The sequence below is a fragment of the Sceloporus occidentalis genome, unplaced genomic scaffold (genome assembly GCF_023333645.1).
Source record: "Sceloporus occidentalis isolate IW3139 unplaced genomic scaffold, rSceOcc1.0.p SCAF_97, whole genome shotgun sequence".
NCBI lineage: Eukaryota > Metazoa > Chordata > Lepidosauria > Squamata > Phrynosomatidae > Sceloporus > Sceloporus occidentalis.
The window spans coordinates 1,076,882-1,100,275 of record NW_028317077.1 but is presented as its reverse complement, the minus strand read 5'-3'; the positions used below and the strand labels follow the sequence as shown (position 1 = coordinate 1,100,275).

General features: G+C 35.9%; 1 protein-coding gene across 1 annotated transcript in view; it reads right to left on the bottom strand.

The window, feature by feature from the left end:
- Window positions 1-23,394, bottom strand: part of LOC149284213 (netrin receptor DCC-like) — a 197,343-nt gene that overhangs the window by 64,900 nt on the left and 109,049 nt on the right. The window contains exons 10-12 of the mRNA XM_089496999.1: window positions 11,681-11,829; window positions 8,048-8,186; window positions 6,253-6,302 (exon numbers count right to left, since the gene is read on the bottom strand). Coding sequence (XP_089353125.1) covers window positions 6,253-6,302; window positions 8,048-8,186; window positions 11,681-11,829 — 338 coding nt within the window. The remainder of the gene's footprint in view (window positions 1-6,252; window positions 6,303-8,047; window positions 8,187-11,680; window positions 11,830-23,394) is intronic.

Genomic DNA, 23,394 nt, shown 5'->3' with positions numbered 1-23,394 from the left:
CCACAGCTATGATTTAATTAACCTTGCCATTGAAATTTAGCTGAAGACTGGAAAGTGTGTACACCAGCACTTTGCGTAAAGTAAAAGTATAAATAGCAACCTTTACTTATGATATGCCTCGGGCCCATGAATGCCGCCATGACCGCTAGCAAACAAAACATTAGTACGCTAAGAAAATATTTTGCTCTTGTCTGATTCTATCCAGTTGATGGATACTTCTGTCCACTTGGGGGTATATAAAGCCAAGTGGCCCTAGTCCCTCCTTATTGTTGCCGCACCAGTACCGCGGAGTCACATAACATGGCGTCATTGACCCACACCTCCTCAAACAGGGTGGTCGGAATTAGGCCTCGGGTTAGCCACTATAGTGTTTGAACTATACATTATAGGGGCGAGCTCAGGCCTTCAAATTCCAGCAATCCTGCAAAGTCACCTTCAAATTCCTGCAGTCTAGTCCCCATTCAGTCTAATTCCCTTCAGTCTAGTTCCCATACAACCCATCATTTCAGGCGTCCGAATCAGGATGCTTGTGTTGAGCGTGTGAATAGAGGTGGGAAGGGGCCACCCTTCTTCCTTACCCGACGAGCCACCTCACCGCAACCAGCTACAGAGCATCTCAAGCTGGCCAAGTGGGAGCTGCGATGGAGGTCTGTGCTTCAACACTACAGACTCCTATCGTTTTAATGCACCCGTGGCCAACTCTCCAATGGTCCCCACTGCAGGGAAAAATTGTGACTGTATTGTGAGGATAGAGACACTTGGGAGGTATGAGCTCATTTGCATTTGCTTTCAATATTTTGACTGCTGTGCAACAACAGTGATACATCTGAATTATATATATACTGTTTCTAATGGCAATTTAGCTAATGTCATGAACAGGTTTCAAGACGAACAATTCAAACCATTAAAGAGTAAGAAAATAAAGGTCTGGTGTTGTGACTGATACTGCTACATTAAACAGATTTTCTGCCCGAACAGATAGAAATGTCACAAATGCCTGCGTGTTATGATTTTCCTTCAGCTCGTTGTACAATTAGTTCTTAGCCCAAAAGACAGCTGTTACCCTTCACTGTCAGAGTCAAAAGGGTTTTCAGTGACCCGCAGCCAATGTGCTGTACGCCACGTCTATATTAATGCAAATAATTATTCTCACGCAACCAAACCAACTCACCAAGTCCTTAACAGCCATCACATTGAACTTAGGTGAACCGACAGCTTAATATCTCTGTTGCCTTACATAAAACATACATGGAATATCCGGACAACAAGACAGTTTTCTACTATTCTACTATACATCAACATATTAAATAGTGATGTCATAATGTAAAAAGGTTTTCTGAAACAATTAACAATTCTTCTTGGGAGAAATAGGAGAAAGAAGATCTGAATGTTTTTCAACATTCAATGTTTTCCAACATTCAATCCACTGACAATAAAAAAAATCACTAATTTTGGTAGAATAATTTTTATTGGCCCGATAAGTTAATTTATAGCGGAATTTTCTGTCTGTCGGAAAATAGGCTCGTTCCACCACTACCCGTGTGGGATGATGAAAGTGTTAAACCGTCACTGGGTTTAGATTCAGACCTATAATAGACTGAAGGGAGTTCATAACATTTGTTGGCACCGTGTGACACTTGCTTTTAACCAAGCATAAAATCCCTTTAATGCGGCAGCGTGCACCATAAAGCACTGGAAGGGTGTTTCGTGTTCTTTTATTGTCTAGCACTTCCAAAGCTCGAGGAAATCCATTTCAGTCTGTTTCGGTGCCCAGACTGAACTCACAGAAGATTAGGAAATTTTGTATCAGGAATAACAGACTTATTATTTTAGAATTTAACAAGAATTTAATATTTTTAAGAATTTTCTTTTTTTTTTTTTTTATCATTTTTTTAATTGCCACTTGCACAGAAGAAAGTAAGATAGAATTAAAAAATGTTGGTTTCATTAGGAAGGCTGCTTTTAGAAATATTAGATAATATTTTTGTAAAACTTTAATGTACACGGGGGATGGTTTTGATCAGGAGGCGGGGCTAGCCTCAGGAGGTGGGAAGTAGGTGTGACCAAGCATAATGCTTGAAAATGCTAACCTGAAATACGGGAAGTTCCCAGAAAGGACCAATACTTGGCTATGTTTGGATGTTCAATACCTGCTATCTTAACAAAGGGGATGATAGTCCCCTTATTTTGTGTATAGCCCCTTTGCTGTCCCATCAAATATCATTCCTAAGAGGTATCAAGTGAAACAAGGCAACAATACTTAAAGTTGTAACTTGGTTTACTAAAAAATTACATTACTATTTAAAATTAGTAATAAATGGGTTTCAGCATCACAAGGAACTTATAAGGGGACAAGTTAAACTTCTATGGGCCCTCAACGCTCTTACTCGGAAGTTCAGCTGGGTATATTCCGCTGCGCATGCTACCTGCTCTAAAAGAATCTGGTGACAGAGGAGCCAATGGAATCCAATGTGCATTTTGCATACATCGTAGGGTAAGGTGTTCCTTTTAATGGTACAGAATAACATAATATTATATTTTTGTTACTTACATGTTAGGTCATACAGGCTTGACTGAGGCTACAAGAGAAACATGTAGCAATAGACAAACCGAATCTAAGTTGTTTTTTTTAGTTTTTTTTTATAGTTCATTGTGCTGTCTTATTCATATGTCTGAGCCCAAACGTTGAAATATATAAGATCATTTGTATGGAAATTACATCACCTATGGAGTCCTTACAAGAAGAACTTATTTACTTTGGTCTGAAGATGAAAGTGTTTACCTTGTTTACGGTAGAAGACAGATAACTCTTTTGTCTCCCAGGCAAAAACCCAAAAGAAACTTTTTTTTTATTGATTTTGCTATAACTTTGATGTTAAAATTGGATTGCACTGATTTCCACAAAGCCAGGAGGACCTCAACCCTAAGGCAGTCCAAGTAAATTGCTTAAAAAAAATCTTTCTGAAAGAAAACAATAGAACACTCTTAATATTAATCTTGTTGCAGAGTAAATTTACCTCTGAGACGTCTTGGAAACCCTAGTCTAGATGCCCGCTTTCAAATAAAAATCAAATATTACGTATTCAGCGAGAGCTCTCAGCGACATCAGAGCAATAATCCTACAGAAATATCTTTCACACGAGAGTCATTTAAACCAAGAGCTACTTTCTCTTTTACGGCTGAAAAACAATTATATCTGTAGTTAGAACACAAACTGATTCAGAGATGAAATTAATCTGGTATAGAGTTAAAGTTTATTAGATCATCTTGCCATAACCTTGAATCTCTTCTGAGTGGGCTTCTAAATAGTGCTCCATCAGAAAGATGTGCTAGCCTTGGGGTCAAAGAGAGGTCTTTTGGATAATCCTATTATCGAACCTCTATGGTATTGGCAAAATTGCCGTAAGGAACCGGTGGTTCATTGACAGAACTTCCCAAAAGCAAAACGCCTCTTTTTTTCCAATCCCATCCCACCCAAATTTGGTCCCTGGAATGTTAAAATACATCTAATTGTCTACTATATTTGTAAAATCACAAATGTTGAAACTTTTCAAACTATCAGGGCCCCTCCCCCTCACATGACTCCAGCATGAATGAATAATTATCAGGGGATATGAAAGTGGAAAAATTTGACAAAATTAACATTATTATTTTGGGTTAGGATTTGAGAAAATTTAGTAGTTTGAAAAATAAAATATTTTTTTTTAAAAATGGATTTTGGGAGATACTCCAAAAAAGGTCACGTGGCGCCTACTCCCCACCTGAATTCCCCGAATCCCCACCCACATTCCCCATAAAAGGCAATCTTGGGCTAATCCCACCTCCTCCCTAGCCCCAAGTAAAGCCACTCCCCAAGAAGAAGAGCTTTAGGTAGTCTGCCCTGGGAAGTTCCCACGTTTGCTAATAGTTGGCCTTGAATTCAGTAGCCCCCCAGAATCTGAATTTAAATGCGTTTTAGGGAATGCTTCCCTTATTTATGTATATTTGTAGGTGAAGACCAAACCCTGGGGTTACGTACCCCACCTGGCGCCCAAAGGCCTCATTAATGCTCTGCAGAGAAGGCTCTAAATTGCAGGATGGTCTCAGTGGGTTAAACGGCTCCTTGGTAAGCAATCCAGCCATGTTATTGGGGGTACCTTGACGTAGTGGCGGGCTAAGCGATACTTGACCGTATAGCGTGATAAAATCCCCCCGACACTCATGCCGCAGACAGGTGCATAAATAGTATTTGCTGGGTGTTCACCGATTTCTAGCTTTTCTCTTGAGACAGCAATACAAGGACGATTTATGGAGAAACACGGAATAGGAGCTGGGTGTTTTGTGTATAGGAATCCATTTTTCCTTCACGGGATTTTTTTTTTTAAATTCATCTGGTGTAAATACCTAGAGGAAATGTTCTATAACAGCCGGTAGCTCCATCTAAAGACTTACTTAGCCTTTTGTCCTCCATATATTTCTCATAGTTTAGTTTTAGATTTAAAGTGATGAATCAGGGCAACCAGTTGATTAAGGTCAAGTTAAGTATGACTTGTGAAGAGATAATAGCTCACCTGCTTCGTGTCTCTTTCTTCCAATCTTTCCATGACTGGCTGCCTTTTTATTTTAGATAAGTAATATCTGAATCACAAGGAGGGTCACCAGCGGTTCACCAATGCCTTGCAGAAGATGGAGGCAACATACAACTTATCTTGGCAGCGTTGACCTTATGAGAACGCTTTGCCAATGACCTTAAATAGATCTTTCTATCAGCATACAAAAGTGTCTATATTTAAAGCACAAAGTTGTGCATTTCGAAGAATCCATATTTATAATTAATGAACCTTGCGGACTGGTATATTGAAAATAATCTATTACAGTAATTTGATTGGCTTGGTCAAGCGATTGCAGGCAGTAAGTGGTTAACTCCATATGTGATCATAGAATTCACTTGAATCAGATATCTCATACTCATTGGGTAACCTCTGTCTCTAAAGTGGAAAATATTAAAAAAACAACAAAACATCAATTCAGGAAGATCAATACTAGCAAGTAAATAAAGTCAAGGTATCTTCAAACAGTCAGGCTATTGAATTATCGTATTTGAGCTTGCTTCAGTTTTGAGCTGAATTAATGCAAATAAGTTTTTCTGAAGTTCTATAATAGTTTAGATTCTGGGAAAAGGTTTTCGGTTCCACAGGAAATTCAAGAGTAGTGAATTCTAGAACACTGGGCCTGTTCTGTACTGAAGAAAAAACCCAAAATTTTTTGAGATATCTGATCTATGTATCTATCTTTCTATATAAAACTTATGAATCTTTTATTTTTTCACATTTTTAGTCTTTTTGTTTAGACTAACGACAAGCAATTCTTGTTTTAGTTTTGTTTTCTCGGAAATAGCTTACTAGGTTGTGGAAACAAGAATTGATTCATCAGAGTGAGTAATTGAATGATCTAGAAGATTGGTCTGACACATCTAAATTAAGCAAATTACTTGACCGAGGAACACAGCAATAATGTGTTAACAAATAATCAGGTCTAAATAACCTGGTCAACATAACAATCCTCATTAGGTAGCAATAACATAATTAAGCACAAGCAATTTTTTGGAAAATAAAGATGATATGAATAATTCCTTTGGGTATTTGGGATGCAAGGCAATTTTTTTCTTCTTGAAAGATATGGTATAATTCATAAAGCACAATAGTTGATTAAATACACTAATTACCCAAAAGATTTAAAAACCTACATTAAAAAAAAAATATATATATATAGATATATATATATAAAGCGCAGTGGTTTTTCTCAACAACGTGTCTCGGAGGCACATTGGAAGAGATAAACAAAAGGCAGTTCAATGGTCTCTAACATCCCGACAGACAAATATAGTAGTACGTCAAATAATAACAGATTTTATGGTTGAGCTCTTCCAAAAGATATCAATCCTTCTCACACTTCATACCTACTTTATTGCAGACTAGGAGCTGGAGGTCAGACGTTGGCATTTATGAGACAGATATTAATACAGAAACAGCAACATCTTACAAACTGGACGGCGAACGTCTCTTGTGACTGATCGACATCAACAATAGAGAAGTGTTTATAGCTACAGTTTTTCATTCTACGTTAAAAGGATTGTGAATATTTTTTACATGGAATTCTATGGTTGTTTACATAAAAGAACAAATAATAATACTATATAATAATAATATATATATTAATAATTCATTATTATTAATTCAAACTTCTAGAAAAAAATCAAGTATGTTGACTTACTCTGGAGCTCACTACTTCCAAAGACACATTCTGGGGTGAAGCACTGGGTACTAGGGGAAAAAAAGAAATAAAAAAAATATATAAGATTTCACCTTTATTATATTCCTTCTGAAAAATACCAACAAAAATCAAAATAAAATACATACAGGTATAGTAATTATAAGTAAAAAATAGTTTTCCATTGAAGTTTTTAGTAGATTTAGCATCATTTTGTTAATCAGCAAACCATGAAATTGTCTCTGACTAAGGAAAAATTCTAATCTCAAGTTTCCCAAGACAAAAAAAAAAGCCTTGGCCACCAGGCATCCCCAGTGAAAGCAAATTAATAAAGGATTGTAGGGTATGCATTGCTGAGAACTGGGCAAAATGGGCAAAGTAGGAACAAAAGTTGGCAGAGCTACTGCCCATCAAGGTGCTCATCTTTAATAGCATCTCCAAGAAAACGTAGATATTATGGAATAAGTCCAAGGGCTACTACTAATAATTAAATAAATACTGTATATTTACCTGTGTGAAAGGTGAGAAGGAGGGGAATACTTAAGTACGTAAAAAGGTCAGGTACAGAAGGGATGTATGTTTCAAAGGAGGAGAAAGACTAGGACAAGAGGTAAATGTTTGGAGGCTAACAAGTTGAGATGTAATATAAGAAGCATTTATTTAATGGCGGAGGTGGATAATTGGAATGGGCTACAAATATTGTAGGGGTTAAAATGGTGGGGTAATTAAAACATGTATGAAATAGGCATAAGAGTATTTTATTCAATGCCGAGACGTATATATACGTCAATATGTGCATGAAATGAGCCAATGGACTCACAAAGAGAACATAAGTTACATTGGAAAATAATAAATATACTTGAAAATGCATACATGCAATTCAAAGAGAAAATATGTTTAAAGCTGTATGTGGAACCAGTATGTATAAATAAAATATTTATATGCTGAATTTTTATTTCAAAGATGCTTTACAAAACATGAGAGGAGATGATAGGAAAACATATTTTTGCCAGCAGGGAAGAATTACAGTGTTTAGACATTTTCAATTTGACCTAGTATTTTTTTATTTTTTATCGCTGTATGAAAATAAAATGCCCCGAAGTTTTCATTGCTAAAAATAAACAATTGGAAATACATAGAAACATGAGATATAGGTCATCGAAAGTATGACAAATCTGTTTTCTTTAGAAAAAAAAAATGAAGTTTTATCGGTTATTTAATCGTACAATTAAAGAATATTAGTGAAATGCTTATGTTTATGAACTCGTCAATTTAATGTAACAAGTTGAAATTCATGTAGAGGGAATGTAGAACGCGGAGAAAACATTAACTCAGCACAAATAATAATGTATGCTGGGAAAAAAAAGGAAAAAAAAGATTACAAAAATATATATATAAAAAATAATGTGATCAAAAATAATATAAGAAACAAAGTAAATACCAATAGAAATGCAAGTAAAATAGCAGAACAGCAGGTGCTTTGGAAATGTGATATACTGGATCAGGTTCTATTTGCAGAAGTTATTTGTAAAGTAATGAAAAGTTTCTTTACCTATTATATACATCCAAAAATGCTATTTTTTATGCCAAACATCTATAATTTATTCGCTGCAACATATCAATGTTTTTTTTTATTAAAATTCCAATAACATAATTAACCTTATTTATGGTTAGGTATCATTTTGGAAACTCTTCGTTTTCCGACCCTCTAGGACTACCACTGGACATCTGTGTTATCCACAATTCCATCCAGTAACATGTCAATCAAAATTTGGACTGTGTCTCAAGTCGCACTTACCATCAGAAAGGGTCACGACCGTATGTTCTTCGGAAGAGACACCGGGTCCATAAAGATTGTAGGCCAAGACTCTTATACTGTATTCTGTAAACTTTCGAAGCCCTTCCAATCTGTACGCGTGTCCATCTACTTCGATATTCTGGTGGGTAAAAGCCAACAGAATTATTACCGCTACATTAGGGATGAGAGCTGTGCTTCAACATTCAGCAGCAATGTGTGGCAGCGGCAATTACTGCATCTACCTAATGAGTAGTAACCTTTTACGCATTTACTGGTGAGGGATGGAAGGGAAGAGACTATCTGCCCATAGTGGTCTTATGCGGAAGCAGGCAGATTCTTGGCTCCATCAGAGAAGGAAGTCATAGATCTTCTAATGGAGTCATAGTTCTTCGCCGGCCACCACTGGACCATAAAACGGACATCTGCCCTCCGTCCTTTCCAACCCAACGTCTGCTGTGGCAGTGAAAGCCATCTATGATCTCCCATGCTGGAAAACGTAGTTTATTTGTTGGCCGAAATGTTTATATTTCGATGATTTTTGTAATAAAAATGCAATTAAATATTTAACTTATAACACACAAACTAGTGTTTGCAATAAAAAAAAACATGTATTCTAATCAATGTTGTTTTCCCATTTCAAAAAAATGTATTCTTGTACTTGGAACGTATCATGTATCTTCTTCTCAAAGACTGATAGAAAGCCGGTAATTTCGTAATGATAGATTTTCTTATTTTTAATAATAAAAGTTATTTGAAAAGGTAATAAGAACATATCACAACTCCAGGGGAATAATCTCAAAGTAACAAGCTTCAATCTTTAATTATCTCAAAGAGCTTTCTTTTTTTTTTTTTTTTTTTTTTTTTTGGTGTTAAAATTATGAAATTTTGTTACACTCTAAACCAATTATCTTTTTCAGGTGCTGAAATCTCTATCCCTAACATGAAGTGGTGCTTTCCAAACATCCATTTTCATTGCTCTCCTTCCTCGCACTTGATATTAAATGACTTTGATTTATGACTCTGCAGATGAAAGTTAAGATACATGAAGATGAACTATGCGGAATACCAATGAGTTGTTTTCATACTGGAGTAAAACCAAATTAAAATGCTGAAATCACTCAAGTTTTTTGATTATGTAATAGACAAGAGTGACACTCCCATTCAACCTTTAGAATGCCCTAGAAAATGGGTTTATTGGGGGGAGGGGAATGTTGCGATTAAACTTGACTGCGTCCTTGTGTTTTTCTCTAAATCATATTTTTGTAGAAAGCAAACTAGATGCATAATTAGATCATTAGATATATCCAGTGTGGGAATCACACACTCAGGGATTTTTTTTAAAAACATTTTTAACCAGTGTTGCTAATATGGGTAACATATTTGTTATTTTTAGATAAAAATAATTGGGTATTGATCTGGGGTTTTTGTTCACTGTATTGGGGTGTACCAGCGCCATTACAACAGTCAAAATCAGGCATGGACTGGCCATCTGGAGGCTAAATATGACATTCTCAACGCTACATGAGCAGAAAAAAGTAATGTGTTGCCATGCCTATCCATCAGGCGGCCACCATCCTTAAAATCACCAGTCCGGCCCTGGTTAAAAAGACCACTTAATCCTCAATCGTTAATCATTCCAAGAATTCCTAGGAACAAGTGCTACTGGGATAACTTAGTGCCACTCTTGATCCCCCAAGTCAAAAAACAGGTGGGATAAGTGAGATCTTGGGCTTAGTAAAGGTGAGTAGGGTCACCAGATCCAGTTTTTCAAGCCTAGTTTGCCTTATTCAAATAGAGCCTTGGGCAGATCTGATAACAGATTATAAAATGATGACACCTCGGGAACTCAAGCTCCAGAAAAATAAAATCACGTATTCAAAAAAATTCCAGTTTCAGCCACGATTAAGAAATATCCAGAAAGCCCGACTGTAGTCAGTTAACACTACCGACAATCTAATATGATGAGCTTTCATATAAGCCACATTACCCTTTACTATCACTGGTGTTTAATCACGTCTGCTAAGTGACTCAATATACTATAGTTAAATTACTCTTAAATCACATGCTTCCTAAATTTCTCATTTTCTCCATTTCAGAATAAAATATATGTATTCTTCTGGTATTTATTCATCACCTCTGACCATGTCCATTAGCTTGTGATCTACCTCATTGCTTTCATAATGTTCATGCATGTTTTAAAAGTTAACCATACAGCATGTACATTCACTTTCTTCTGATTACTTTGTATCCCCTGCTAATGATGTGACGTCTAGCTTTGCTCGTAATCACTTTAGGGTCAGTCCAACTAATGAAGTAAGACATTTCCTTTCTGCAGTAATCCTTCCTCCTTCCGATGGTTAATGGTTATTTCATCCAACGCCCCTTCAGGATTTTCAAAGCCCTCTTTTATATAGTGTGAATTACCCTAACATGATTATATTTCATATCAAGCTTATGGTGGCTGTCACGGTACCATAAGCTTGACGCAGGACAAAGTAAATGTATGTATTAAAAGACATGACGATTAAGAGATGAAAGGAAGAAAAGGAAAAAGGAGAAGAAAGTAAAACCCACATATAAAATCACGTAGTCTCTATTCTCTCCGGGAATCTCAATTTTTGTTTTGCATGGAAAGCAAAATGCAGACAATTTTTCAAAAGAAGTCTTGAGCAACTGGCTCACCGTTTCCAAATTAAAGTTAAAAAGAGCTATAATAATTGCCCGACTGGGAAAATAAATGTCCTTACATCCCAAAATAATAACTACGACTACCTTACCCGTATTCTAAAAATAAAGCCATTTTAAAAAAACTGGAGAATTTTCCCTATTTTACTAAAAGCAGAAATAAATAATCTAGTAATGCGGCATTATACAGTCTTTCTGCCAATTCATGTTCAATGATATGCAGGAAACTCGGTAGTATAGTAACTCCTAATAAAATGGAATTAGTGATTCTCTGTAATGAGGAACACCAATCCACACCAACCGCTATGGTTTGACATAAAGGCTAAGGTTCTAGTTAAGAAAATGTTCTTCTCCCACTTGTTGTACATTCCTTGTATCTTTCTGAGGGTCACCTTGAGGTGTCCTGAGTATCTCAGATGGCTCATGAATCACAGTTTGAGCCTCACTGGTCTCCAGAAAAAACTAGAAGATCTCGGTTGGTTCGGTTACATTTCAATTTTTTTTGTTGATTTGATTTTCATATATAAATTATTATTATTATCTAAATGTGGACTAGTAAATATGGACAATTTAATACTCAGTTCTTCAACTGATTCATGAAAATACAAGTGAGAGTGAATGATTGGAACAGACTATACATTTCAAATTCAATGTCGTGTATTAATATTGTATCAAGGTGAGTCATTTCCACACCTGATCCCATTCCACCATAATCATAAAATATTGATTTTTAATTTTTTTTAAAATTCGAATCGTCATTTTTGTTGCACATCTTAACATCCCGGTATGGTTAATTTTAGATTATTTTCCAGAGGATCCAAGTGAATTGATCAAATGCTTTTTGACAATATGATTATTCTGTCATAATCAGTTTGATGCTAACTATATTATTTCTATGAATATAATGTTTTTATTTAATAAAACCTTTATTCCTATTGTATTTCCCACCTGTTCTCTTCCTGAAATTGTTTCCGTGCAAAAGACTCTGAAGCCTTGAACTGGACCGTTTGCATAGGCCGGAGGTTCCCAAGAAATTAGGACTGAGGTAGGTGAGGTAGAGATGACTTGCAAATTTTCCACTGGTCCCGGAACTTGTACTGTAAGAAAAACAGATTTTAAGCATGAACAGGTGAACCATTCTAGTACCGCAGGCATACCTGAGAACTTCCACAGTTAGGCTAAGTGAAGCTCTCCCTTTTCTGGGGGAGTGGCTATAAGAGGGGGCAGGGCTTGTTGCACTTACGGATGGGCAAGTCACATGTGGGGGTGGGGCTTGTCACAAGGAAGTCAGGCTATCGCCAGATGTTTTAATGGGAGGGGAGTAGGCAGGTAGTGGGCGTGGTTGAACACCGACCCCCTGCCTGGAAAACAAAGAAGGTGACCCAAAGACCTGGGGAAGTAGGCCTTCACCCCAAGACACCGGGTCAAACCCAGAGAGTTTCCCGGTATGGCCAAAGAGCGGACATGTTTAAATATTAAACACAGTGTGATTATAAGGAGTCATGTGCTAAAAATATATATAACTAGGAACTCTCACGCTCATAGAATACATCCCTTCCAGTATAGGGCTGTATCCACCCAATGAAATTACCTCCCAAGTAAAAAAATTGTTGAGTTGGTTGAACACATCAGGAGTGGCATTAAAAGTGATTCTAATGACAAGTTTGGAAACAAGTGTAACCATCCTAGCAACCAACAGAATACTTTTGCTGATTGAAACCTAGCCGTGGTGATAAGACCACATTTCACCAGAATCATTTTTTATATAACCCCCATGGCGCGTCTATGCTATGACCCAATACAGGAAATATTTCTTTCTTTATGAAGTCATCAAGCAGGCTGCCAAATGGTCTTTTTACATAAGCATCCATTTGAGAAACTCTGTAGGTTCCATCCAGGACAGCATGCAATGGTGTATGGAGGTTGCTGCCGGTCATCGGTAAAGCGACTAATACACCCTAGAACACGCTGCCGACGGTATTCAGAATGAGTTCCTTGTTAGTATTAATGCAATTAACTAATCAGAATGTTTCCAATTATATTTGTTTCTTCTTATGGCAGGATCTTAATTCTGCTTAACGCTGGACATCACTCCTGTGCCAGCCTGGAACATGTAGTATTAACATGTAACCGACAGTAAACGTACGATTCAGCAGCCCTATTTCCAAGCCTGTGTCTGTAGCTAGGAAAATCTTGCAGCATATCAACCAAATTGTTCGTGGTTCCGTAATAATAGCACGATAAATTATTTTTTTGGCATTTATCCCTTTAAAATATAATTAGAAGTAATCTACAAGCGTTCTGTTGTCATCAGCACATTTGGAAAGCTATCAGGGTTATGATTTCATTATAGGCGATACTTTTTTTTTTTTTTTTATACCTTTAACGTTTCAGGAGACTTTGATAAACAATCCCTAAAGCCATATAATTTAACAACATTTTCTATACCTAATTGGTTTTGGTGACATTAATGAAAAAAACAGAACAATGTTAAATGCACGCCGAGACTGAGGACAATCTATCAGCGGCGAAATCATCTGTAAACATATAAAAAGAGCAAAATAGTGCATTTCATTATATGACCTGAATGCAAAATCAATCATTTAAACTGGTTTTTTTTTTTCCATTTATGCATAGAAATATTTTAATGTGCTTCTGCTTCATCGGCCCACTTTCTGTATTTAATATCTCTATACCAAGCTGCAATCATTCTTGAATTGATTCTATCTAAGAAAACAATAGCTTTGTATTTTTTTTTTTATTGTGTATAAAAATATTTTAAAGAAGAATAGTAATAGTTCTAATTTATCACATACAATGTCTGAATTCTCATTTTTTTTTATTGTCGGCTGGCTAAGCAAAACCATGTCATAATAAAAAGAAAATTCTCTTTCACAGATAATTTTCCTGCATCATAAAACCTTTTTTTCTGGGAGAAATTAAAATATTTGCTTTCATTCAAGGCAGAATGTAGAGTATGGCCTTAGGTCACTTATGTATTAACCCTTTCAACCTTGAAAGCATAAGAACATGTCTAGGGTTAGAAAAATACAACTAGACTTTTTTAAATTCACATAACTATGAAAATGTATCATATTAATTTTTGTTCCAAAAAATCCTGCTTAATTTATTTATTTATTTAATTCTACATGTTTGTTGTAGCAAATGGCAAATAATTTATTTATATTACTTGTTGTTTTAACGATTGAATTTTTTTATTTCAGTAGAAAACCTAATTTTGTTACAAAAATAAAATTTTCAGGACATAAAAAACAATATATAATGTAAATAATAAATTATAATGTAACATTAAGTCTGCCTTTTTTTTTTGGCTAGTAATTCAGACAGAAACAATTCAAATAATAATAAGACTGGATGGAAAACTATGTCAGTGCTGTAGAAATGATTTATTTTTCTACAAAATCTATCCACTGCATGTATCTGTCAAAACTGTGTGGGGTCCATTTATCAAGGCCCCTGAAAACTTGGGCTCTTCATGATTTATGGCATTATTAAGAACTGTATGACCATTGTTAGGGAAATCCAATTTATCACGCTGGGGTCCTTAACAAAATCTACTCGAGTCACTACAGACTAGTAAGTATAAAGTAGGCATAAAAGTAATAATCTTAAACAATGGGGTTGAAGTCTGGCTTATTTTTAAATACTAGAAATGCAAAAGATTTTTCCCCTCTTTCTTCTCCTCTTATGTTGGACAATTGGCATAAACTGGATAGTATGTTTTAAAAGAGATTTGTATCATATGTCTTATTATATTTATTGTATATTGTAAGTTTGTCTTACATATTTGTTTGTTGCCTGTCTGTTATTACCTTATTACCTTTCTTTTTTAAAAGATTTAATAAAGAATAATGTAAAAAAAAGAAATGCAAAATCAATTTTTTTTTTTTAAATAAAAGAATTAAATAAAAAATGGTAAATTGAATATGATGCAATAAATTAGAAAATTATGCAGAACCATTACTTGGACATAGAGGGGGATGGGTCATTTTAATAGATACATTAAATCCCACTTGCTAAAATGTTCATCATGACAAATTTCCAATTTCATCTAACTACAATTTTTATTTCTCGTCATGCTATAAAAATATACCTTCCATTAGCCCTCTATAGCTTGAGCTAGATTGTGTATGGTACAAAGCACTGAACTGTGTAGAGGAATTTAAAAGCCAATGACCCTGGGCTTCAAAATGATGGATTTGGGCTTGAATTAATGAATTGATTGACCCATTACTTCCCCAGGTCTTGGTTGCTCTTGAATTTCTAATCCTTGAAATAAATCTATTTTTTTATTTTTTTTGAAAGAGAATTAGAAAACTGCATACACAACAAACAGCTTAATGAAAAATATTTTTCTGATAAAAGTCACCGAGCTATTAAACACTTTTGACATTGAATCAACCATCGTAATTGGGATAATAATCAAAATTAATAAGGCTCAGGGTAACATTTAAAAAGGGAAAACTGATGTTTTAATCCTACCTTTAGTTTCTATAAGAGAACTATCCACCTTTTTATTTCTTAATACCGGACCTGGACTGGCCATGGGTGCCCAAGACCACCTTTTCTTGTGGCCATGCGCCATGTACACATGCAAATGGTTTGTTAGCCCAGGGCCTTAAAGTGCCAGGGCCAATTTTATTGTTTTAGGCACTGCTACAAACAAACACTGATTTAAACCTATGTCGTCCCACTATAACATGTTTGTTCTGTCTTCATGTATGGAACTGATGCCCTCTAACTTAATGTTCATGATAAGTTTTGTACTCAACTCCCCAACAACCTACTGTTACAGATTCATGTATGTACTTAACCCTACACATTAACAAGGACACAAGTGTTTCGAAGTTCCATGAAGTATGGTGGAGCCAGCCAATGTCCATCCTAAGCTCTTTCTTGGATGACATAGTACGTCAAAGGCCCATTTTACATATGAGAAATATATAGAGCTAGAAAAAAAAATCAGACACGGTGTATAGAAAAAGTTATATTTTTAAACGTTTGCTAGTCCAATGCCACTGAGACTGTCTACGTAAACACAAGCGCCCGTACGACTCTCTGTTCTCATGGCAGACAATAGCTCGGTAAAGGTGCTATCCTATACAATGACATTAAGTTTTGTAACCTTTAAACTTTTTGATAAAAGTACATATAATTGTATCTAACATCTATTGATCTGTCCATCTTTGTATATATGCATACCTGGGAACTACCCAGGACAGGCTCCCCAGAGTTCTCCCTCTTCGGAGGAGTGGCTTTGTATGGGGGCAGGGCTAGTGGTGGGGGGCAGGGTTGGCCCCACAGTGCCTTTCATGGGAGAGAAGGTAAGCTGGGATCAGGAGAAAGTGGCAGGTAAGCAGGTGGAAAATGGGCAAGAAGTGGGCGTGGTCCTACATTGTTGAAGTGGGCGTGGTCATACATTGCTCTGCCCAGGGAATGAAAAAACTGACCTGGAGACCCAGGGAAGCAGGGCTTCACCAGGAGACTCTAGATCAAACTCAGACAATTCACAGGTCTAACATCTATCAAGTATATTTAAAATGTTCTATATCAGTGGTGTCCAACCTGCGGCCCTCCAGCTGCAGCAGGACTACATCTCCCATAATGCTCTTTCAGCTAAGGGGCTGGCTGAGGAGTATGGGAGATGTAGTCCTGCAGCAGCTGGAGGGCCGCAGGTTGGACACCCCTGTTCTATATTGACTCTATAATGACTATTTATAATATTGCTGATACAGTAAAATTTACTGTACTATAACTCTCTGTTGACTCTGTGCTAGTTCTCCTCCAAGTCACAGTTTGTATAAAATTTCTTTCATTCTCAGGATTTAGAAGATAAGGAGTTCATTAACTTCTTGGCAGCCTCTGCCTATGCTGGAGATAAATAGAGAAAGACAAATAGATTTCTACATTAAATTATTGAGCAGAAGTTTGAGAGAGACTTCAATTAAGAATGAATCTTCTGTGTTGGAAGGCTCTGGGAGATTAGATCTTTTGTCTTCGAGTTAATTGATAAATCCTTTATGATTGTGTTGCCTAAGCATTAACTAAAATATCATAGTTTATAGCAGAATGGGCATTGTTTAATTGTATTTTTAGGAGTAATTACCTTATAACTTTATACTTACAATTCAACTTAAGGCTTATAGTAAATCTCTATGGGATGAAAGACTTTTAGGGTGACCATGTGAAACTATTGAAAAGTTACATTTATTAGTCGCCAACATTAAGTGCTTAACCCTTATGGCGCCTAGGGTTGTGGCTTCTAAAATGGGGTGGGATTGGACCTTTGTAGGGGCAAGGCTAGCATTAGATAGGATTTAAGAAACGGGGAGTAGGCAGGAATTGAGCATAATAAAATATTAATAAATAAAGTGGGTAAGTACAGAAAACAAATCTATATACTGAAAAATAAATATACATGACCCAAAAATGACAGATAAATACCACATAGTAAAAGAATATATATATATATATATATATATATATATATATATATAAAGCCAGCATAACCTGGATGATTAAAAAAAACGACCAAATTATAAATCATGGCAACTGAATAATTTAAATGGCAGGTTTAACCTGATATGATCAATGATTAATCAATACCTTTCTTAAGCATCCCTAAATCATTGTGTGACGTTTCTATAATGGTTTGGACATGATAATGCCTTTAGACAGGATCCTATATGTCCTTAAACTTACAGAATTTAATAATAATTATAAAAAAGGTCTGACCTTTGCAAGCTTAGTGAATGAGAATTCACGTTATTTAATTAATTCGGATGTGTGTCTTGGTCATTCATACCGCGGCCGGCGGGATCAAATGTCTCATCTCACTGGTAACATGTTTAGCGAATAAACCCCTAAAAGGTTTCCTTTTACTTTTAAAAGGTGAACTTTCCATTTTTACTTTACCGAGAGGGTGGTAGGTAAGTGCAGCCTCCCAGCAGAAGTGGTAGAGTGAAGAAGTTCCCAGGTATGGGTACCATACACTAATATAAGTATTAAATGGATGCAGACTGAAATACATACTTGTTTATTTTATCAAAATATCGTTATTTGTTAACATAAAAGTAAAAAAAAAAACAAAAAAAAAACAAGAAGATTTTGACTCGTTAAAACCACCATAGTGACTTTTTCCGTAGGCTAGAACCATCCATAAAAGTGTTTATGCTTTAGTTCACTTTTGTATGGAAAATTCTATAGAGAATTGACAAGAATTTTTTTTTATTTTTTTTTTAACTCGTCTTGTGTGCCCAGCAGCGATATTCCTAAAAGCTAATATTATGTTGTGTAACATCTGCTATGCCCGACGGCTGCCATGCATTTTCATATCCGACATGTGAACGGTAGATGCAGGGTAACCAGATGAGCACACAGTCCTCGGTATGAGATGCGAGCAGTTACTGAAGTTCTGTAGATCATGTTGACAACGTGCTGGATCACATTATGTGCAGAAGGTTGGCTCTTCTCTATTTTAAGCCAAGCTGTGAGCTTCGCACATAATTTCTTATCCATATATCTTCAATGCCACAAGAAATATAACCTCCTTTTGTTATGAAGTTGATTGACAGGAGGGAAGAGAGAAGACCATAGTGTGCGATCTGCTTAGTAGCCGTATGTGTACATAAAACAGGTTGGGCTCAATGTACTATTCATGCCTTTTTAGCTTGTGTTTGGACGCTGACATCATCATTCATTGAGTATGACGACGTCTGTTAAAGGGGAACTCCAACCAAATGTTTTCTGTCTCTATTATCCGGGTAAAAGTGGGTTTTGAAAAATATTGCACTATTTTCTTTTTTAAATAGTTTTAGTTTTTTTCCCCATAATATAATGTTTTCAGGCAGCTGCATATCTGAGCCCCAATCTACTGGACAAATACCCGGACTCCTTCTCATACTGCCCGTGAGGAACAATAGAATGGCTCTGTCTTAGTCACCCAGTTGGACACTCAAACTTATTAAAGTCTATGGGGAACGGACTTCATTAGTATTGCCATAAAGCATCAACTTAGTGTGGTGTTTGAGCCAAGAAAGTCACCAAAATATCACATGACTAACAATGGCCGCCTCCAGGTCTGCAGATAAAAAGAGTTTATTGGGACAAAATGAGCTAAAACAAGGTTTTTGTCACCGACCGATGTTACTGTATACAGCGCTGGGCTTATATTACTGTATACAGCGCTGGGGGTTATATTACTGTATACAGCGCTGGGGGGTTATATTACTGTATACAGCGCTGGGGGGTTATATTACTGTATACAGCGCTGGGGGGTTATATTACTGTATACAGTGCTGGGGGTTATATTACTGTATACAGCCCTGGGCTTATATTACCGTATACAGTGCTGGGGGGTTATATTACTGTATACAGCGCTGGGGGTGTTATATTACTGTATACAGCGCTGGGGGTTATATTACTGTATACAGCGCTGGGGGTTATATTACTGTATACAGCGCTGGGGGTTATATCACTGTATACAGTGCTGGGGGGTTATATTACTGTATACAGCGCTGGGGGGTTATATTACTGTATACAGCGCTGGGGGGTTATATTACTGTATACAGTGCTGGTGGGTTATATTACTGTATACAGCTCTGGGGGGTTATATTACTGTATACAGCTCTGGGGGGTTATATTACTGTATACAGCACCGGAGTGTTATATTACTGTATACAGCGCTGGGGGGGTTATATTACTGTATACAGCGCTGGGGGGGTTATATTACTGTATACAGGGCTGGGGGGTTATATTACTGTATACAGGGCTGGGGGGTTATATTACTGTATACAGCACCGGAGTGTTATATTACTGTATACAGCGCTGGGGGGGTTATATTACTGTATACAGCGCTGGGGGTTATATTACTGTATACAGGGCTGGGGGGTTATATTACTGTATACAGGGCTGGGGGGTTATATTACTATATACAGCGCTGGGGTTATATTACTGTATACAGCGCTGGGGGGGTTATATTACTGTATACAGCGCTGGGGGGGTTATATTACTGTATACAGCGCTGGGGGGGTTATATTACTGTATACAGCGCTGGGGGGTTATATTACTGTATACAGCGCTGGGGGGGTTATATTACTGTATACAGCGCTGGGGGGTATATTACTGTATACAGTGCTGGGGGTTATATTACTGTATACAGCGCTGGGGGGTATATTACTGTATACAGCGCTGGGGGGGTTATATTACTGTATCAGCGTTGACTTTTCCTTTCAAATTCTCAGGAAATAATGGTAGACGACTCCATCGCCATAATTAAGATGTATTTGTCTCCAAACATGATATATATTAAAAAAATAACATAAAAAAGTACCAACTCCAGCTAATATCGAGATAACATTTTAAAAATATTTTTTTGGGTGTGTGAATTAACTTCATTTTTTTTTATTATTATTATAGTCTTATGTTTAACCCACACATAATGTTCCATACATGACGTGTAGAATGCATTGTGTTAGTGTGACTACAGCAAAACAAACATCACATTTGCTCCTAGAAAAATATTTTTTGGCTGCGAGATTAAAAAAAAAAAGTCACACGACGTCTAATCAGCTGGCCCGCGGAAATAACAAAATACCTACAGCGACACCAAATACAAGGCTGGTTATTTATTTCGAATGCTCGGGATCTGTTCCCCACCTTTCTGCACGAGCGGCCAAGCAGATGACAAAATAATAACGGCAGAAAAAAAACAAAATGTGCCGAAAACAGGTGGGTGCAAACAGGCCTGCAGAAACGTACGGGGCGAGCAGTCTCAGTATCCGGGTGGTCGCCTGCCCGAAATTAATGTGTTTTTTAGTTCTTTCTCAATGGAGCTCAAACATCCTGCAATGCACCACAGTGTTTATGGCGGTTAACGCAGCGTCCTGAACCCTTTATGTGCCAAAATGGGGGGAGAAGGTTCGAACGCGTGCCCTGACATTACTTGGTTAATTCCGGGATCTTTCTCTCTACCATATTTGTGGGACTTGACTTTCCACTTGGTAAAGAAAGTGAATTTATAATAAAAATCTAGCAATTGGAAAATAACTAAATAGAAATGGGATGGGAAAAAACTCTAATTAAACAGAAATAATCGTATTAAGCAAGGAAAAATATTTTTTACCATTTACTGTATTTAGGATGAATTATTAATCATATGTTTTTACTTTCTAAGTAAAATACTAGATATATTATGTATATATATATATATATATATTTAATAATATATAATATATTTATAAAATTTGGATTTGAAAAAAGAGGGAGAAAGATCAGGGTCATTTAAACATTTTAGAGTTAAAAGAATAAAATGTAAAATAAATCATTTTTTACCCTTCCTTGAATATCACGTTTATGGAAAAGCTACAAAGATTAAATTATGTCTCAGCACCGATTCTTGCCATGATTGGCTGTTAGAAGCAGCCAATCAGTGGCAGGAAAATGCTTCCATTGATAGATGCAGTACAAATAAAAGCACGCAAATAAAAAAATACCCAAATATCAACACAATTCTCTAAATAGCGTGATTCCATTCAGTTCATTCTATAGGTGTTCTGCTTGTGTTATATTAAAAATTGTTACATTTTTTATTTAGGAAAATTCATGAAGAAAGTGGCAAAAAACAACGGTCAGGTTCTGTGTATAATACTATTATGAATTTACGTAAAACATTGAATATTCTTAGGCTGCATAATACATTTATCCAAAGAACAAACAATTGAACGTTTACTTATTTAAGCAAAACTAACACTTTTTAATTAAGATATTTTGTGAAATGGAAAATAAATGATAATTCTCTGGGTCGCAGTATGTGGCATGATAAGATTAGACATGTTCTGTAACTCCGGTGAATTATCACTTACATGACTTTGGTAAAATAAAATGAAAGAGGAAGATGGAGATTATTAAGATTTAATCTTGGGCTCAGAAAAAGCTTTCCATTAAAAACCCAGCCCTTCAAAATTTTATTAATATATATATATATATATATATATATATAAAAAAGACAGAATCCAGGGTAACAGATCTTTTAAAGAGATTATAGAAGGGTTTTTGAAGCAATTTTAACAAATAAATGGCTAAAATATTCAATTTCCAATCTTTTAACGTCTCATGATCTCCAATGTTCTGGCTCTGGTAAACTAAGTCCATACCCAAGTAAACAGGATAAATTAACAAAAAAATGCTATTAACCCCTTAAGGACAATGGGCGGTCATTAAACCCATTGAAAACAATGCACATGTACGGGCTTTGTCATTAGGGGGTTAAGAAAATAAGCACCTCTAAAGCTAAAAATGGGGATAGATTGTAAGCTCCCAAGACCAGATACCTCCTTCTCCTTCCGTTCCAATATATTTTAATGTGTGTTAATGTAAATTTCAATTTTAACTTGCCTTTGTTAAATATTTTCCCTGTGCCTATTGTAACCGCGCTATGGAATCTGATGGTGGTATATTTATGTTATGGAGTGTAATGGGGGAGGGGTATGTTTAATTCCAGGTCTTTACATCGAATAAGAAACTGTTCTTAGCCTACATTTTTAGAAGACTATTGTTACAAAGTAACATTGTAATTAAAGTCGATAAGTCCATCAAGGTCAACTCTTCTACCGATCATTCCTACTTTTCATCCAAAAGAAGGCAAAAAAAACCCCAGTAAAGCTAATTTTTTTTTCTTATTTTGACACTTAGAGTCAAAAGAATCCCCCCCCCCAAGAGGTAATCATATTTCTCATTGGATCTAAAATAATAATGTTTATTCTAGCATTTATAGCCATGTATGTTCTGCTTTTCATAAAGCAAAAGGAAGAATCGTGTACATTTTTAGATCGCTTAAAAACGCTACATCTGATCTATCTTCTCTGGGAAAAATAGAACAATAAACTATTGTGTTAAAAATGAACAATGCCAAATATATAACATATCCGAAAACTGTAGGTTTCCTGTAAAGTGTCTCTTTGGGTCAATGTACTGCCTACGACTCTTATAAAACATTCAGTGTAAGATGCAATCATCCCCTTCCCTACTTTAGAATTATTAAAAAAAGACAACCCCAGTCAAAGAGACGAAATAGTCAAGATTGTTATATTTTTTTCACATTTTCTGTTAAATATTATATAAAAAATTTGAAAAATAAAAAAATAAAGGGATCTACTATATGTTTTGTGTACATTTACAATTGCCAGCCTGCCAAGCATTAAAGAAAGAAATATAAATAAAAGGTAAAATGTTTTTGGATTTACTAAAGATGCTTGGAAATTCAGATGTCAAAAAATAAATAAAAAGAAAAAAATGAAAAAAAATAATAATAAACGTATTTGGACGTGAGACGTCAATCAGGCGATATTGTGAATATGTTCATTTCACAAATACATGCCAACGGAATGCAGCAAACTAACGCTTTATTTGTAGGTAATTACATGGTAAGGAAATAACGTAAAATATCTGTTAATCCGTAAAGTGTAATTTTATGTATTTTGTCATTTTTTAATACTCACAACAGCAGCAAATAGATGTACCTAGGAATGTGCATTTGCACATAAATCATGTATATAAAGGTGACATTAATGCATTAAAATAGAAATGATAGAACTTGGTGGCAGAAAAGAACCATGCGACCCGTCTAGTCTGACAGATTTTCC